Source organism: Gekko japonicus, unplaced genomic scaffold, assembly GCF_001447785.1.
Source record: "Gekko japonicus isolate JY-2015 unplaced genomic scaffold, Gekko_japonicus_V1.1 scaffold1122, whole genome shotgun sequence".
Classification (NCBI taxonomy): domain Eukaryota; kingdom Metazoa; phylum Chordata; class Lepidosauria; order Squamata; family Gekkonidae; genus Gekko; species Gekko japonicus.
The window spans coordinates 601,636-604,200 of NW_015166456.1; the positions used below are offsets into that span (position 1 = coordinate 601,636).

Genomic DNA, 2,565 nt, shown 5'->3' on the forward strand with positions numbered 1-2,565 from the left:
AGTAAAATCTGGGAGGTCCCGAAGAGGGCATGTTTGGGTTGCGCTCTAGTGAAACGAAGGGAAGCGCCTCTAACAGAAGGCGCGTCCCCTTGGAGGGGGGCGGGGTTCTTTCGATTAGAGACGGATGGCTTTGGCCTCCCTACTAGTTGGCGATGCGAATCAAACCCGTCGCCAAACCGCAGTCCCCTCTGCGTTAACAACAAATCCTCAAATGCGCTTTTTAGTGGCACCTGAACAGTGACCAGGAGCAATGTCCAGGACCACTGTGCGCACCTTTTCCACGCGGGTTCGATTCCGGGCTGTGCTAAACTGCCGGCCTGCAGAGGAACCCGCGTCTTCAAAGGCGCCGACTCCTTCCGACGCTTTGCCGTCCCCGGGTAAAAGAGGCGACCTTTGACACGCTGGACAGCGCACCCCTCCCCCCCATCACTGGGCTTCTGGGATCAGGCGGTCCTTTGGGAGAAGGACTCCTTTGGGTGGGGAAATGGCCCAGGATTTAGGGCTGCCGCTGTGAACACCCGCGCTCAGGCACAGGCGCGCATTGAGATGGCCCAGTCCTGCAGTGGTCTTCCAGAGCAGGGGAATTCAGAGGCTTTAAGAATGGGACAGAATAAGGGGCGTCGCAGCGGAAGGGCCCTCCCTCTGATTTCTTTCTTTCTTTTCTAAGTGGGGATCTGGCAACGCTGGGGCTCCCCCCCCCCCCAATAAATACAACCGAGAAATTCGTTTCGGGGATGTTGTCCTTGCCCCTAAGTCGAGGTGGTGGTGGGGTTTTTTCCCCCCAGTTTCTGTGTCCCGATTTCCCCACCACCACCACCATCTTTGTAGCCTCTCTCCAGCAGTCCCTGTCCCAGAGAGAGAGAGAGAAGAGCCGCTCCCCGCCGGCGCGGGAGCCACTTCCGAAGTGCAGGCAGAAGGCGCGCCGTCGGGTGGGCTCACGGATGGTGGAGCAGCGGCGGAGGCTGGGGCGGAGGCTCCGGCTCGCCAGGGGTTCGAGGCAGCCCCAAAGGGCCGCTGCCGCCGGCGTCGTGCAGTTTGCGGACGTGTTTCTTGAGGTCAAAGTTCCTGCAGAAGCCTTTGCCGCAGGTGGGGCAGGTGAAGGGCTTCTTGTCGTTGTGGGTGTGCATGTGGAAGGTCAGGTTATACACCTGGTGGAAGGCCTTGTTGCAGATATTGCACTTGAACTGCTTCTCGCCGCTGTGCGTCAGCTTGTGGTTCTTGTAGTTGCCTAGACGGCGAAGGGGGGGGGGGAGCAAGACAAGAAATCCGGTGAGAATGATGGAAGCAGCCCCCGCCCTGACGCTCGCTCCCCCCCCCCACACACAAACAATCAACTCTGGGGTTTTGCGGGGGGGGCGTGAATTAGAATTCAAGGGAGTGAATTGGTGGCTCTTCCACAAATCGGTTTTAGCGGGATACTAGAGAAATCCTGCATCTGGTCTATGCCCCTGGTAGGCATGTCCCCGGAGTGAACTCGAGGAAGTGAATTCTCGAGTGTTGTTCCCACAAGTTACGTCAAAGCACGGTGGCCGTCCTGAAAGCGTTTGGCGCCCAACGACCGAGGAGAACGGACGGTCGAGTTCTTTTTCTTGTCTCTTTCTTACTTTCTTTGCTTTCTCCGCACACAGTTCTGGAAGGGATGACCGACTGAAAGCAACGGGTTTGCAAGTGGGATCCCGTCGACAGGTGCCTCCTAATCGCCCCCCGGGCTTCTGAGCAGCCTGCGGAGGACCTTCCCGCTATCCTTGCCCCCGCATCTCCCCATCTCTAAAAAACCCAAAGGGGAAAAAAGAAAGAGAAGGGGGAAAAGGACCGAGGGTTTCGGGCCAAATTCAGAGCGGTCGTAATCGGGCTTCTGGACACCGATCCCCAGCCCGACCCTCGGTTCGTTTTGGGGATGTTATCGTGCTTACTTCCGAGTAAGCGAGTTCAGCAAAGGCGATGCTAATCCCTTTGGGTTTTTTTACAAAACAAAGCTCCCTAAATGCGGTCGTGGATCAGGTTCAGGCAGCAAGGACAGAAATCCCAGTCCGTGGGGCTTTCACCAAGACTGTTGTCTTTACTGGTATTCGCCTTTACTTAAGGCTCCCGGCGGCAGCCCCGGGCCTCATCCTCGCGGGCATTCGGGGAATCCGGACCCCACCGCCACCCCCATTTCGGTCCGGGACAACGAGCGAAACCCGGCAGCCTCCATTTCCCGCCCTTTATCCTCGCCTCTCAGAGGCGGCAGCAGCTGCATCCCCGGCACTCGGCCGACCCCCCCCTACCTTTTTGGTGAAAGCCTTTCCCGCAGAACTCGCAGACAAAGGGCTTGTAGCCGGCGTGGATCCGCGTGTGGGTGTTCAAGGTCGAGCTCCGGTTGAAGGCTTTCCCGCACTGGTTGCACTTGTGGGGCTTCTCCTGCCGCCAGGGGAGGGAAACAAACGCGTCGCCGGTGGGAGAACCCTCGGCGGCGCCGCCTCGCCCCCAGCCCGGCCCCCGCCTCGCCGGCTCAGACCCGGGTCCGGAGGGGAACCCCCCCTCGGTGCCTCCAACCGAAGGGGCCCCTGCCCCCCCCGCTCCCCA

At 59.6% G+C, this 2,565-nt stretch overlaps 1 protein-coding gene across 1 annotated transcript in view; it reads right to left on the bottom strand.

Moving 5' to 3' along the window:
* Window positions 1–935: 935 nt before the first annotated feature.
* FEZF1 (FEZ family zinc finger 1) overlaps window positions 936–2,565 on the bottom strand; it is a 4,005-nt gene continuing 2,375 nt past the window's right edge. Inside the window, exons 3-4 of the mRNA XM_015412034.1 lie at window positions 2,268–2,400; window positions 936–1,228 (exon numbers count right to left, since the gene is read on the bottom strand). Of these exons, the coding sequence (XP_015267520.1) occupies window positions 936–1,228; window positions 2,268–2,400 (426 nt within the window). The remainder of the gene's footprint in view (window positions 1,229–2,267; window positions 2,401–2,565) is intronic.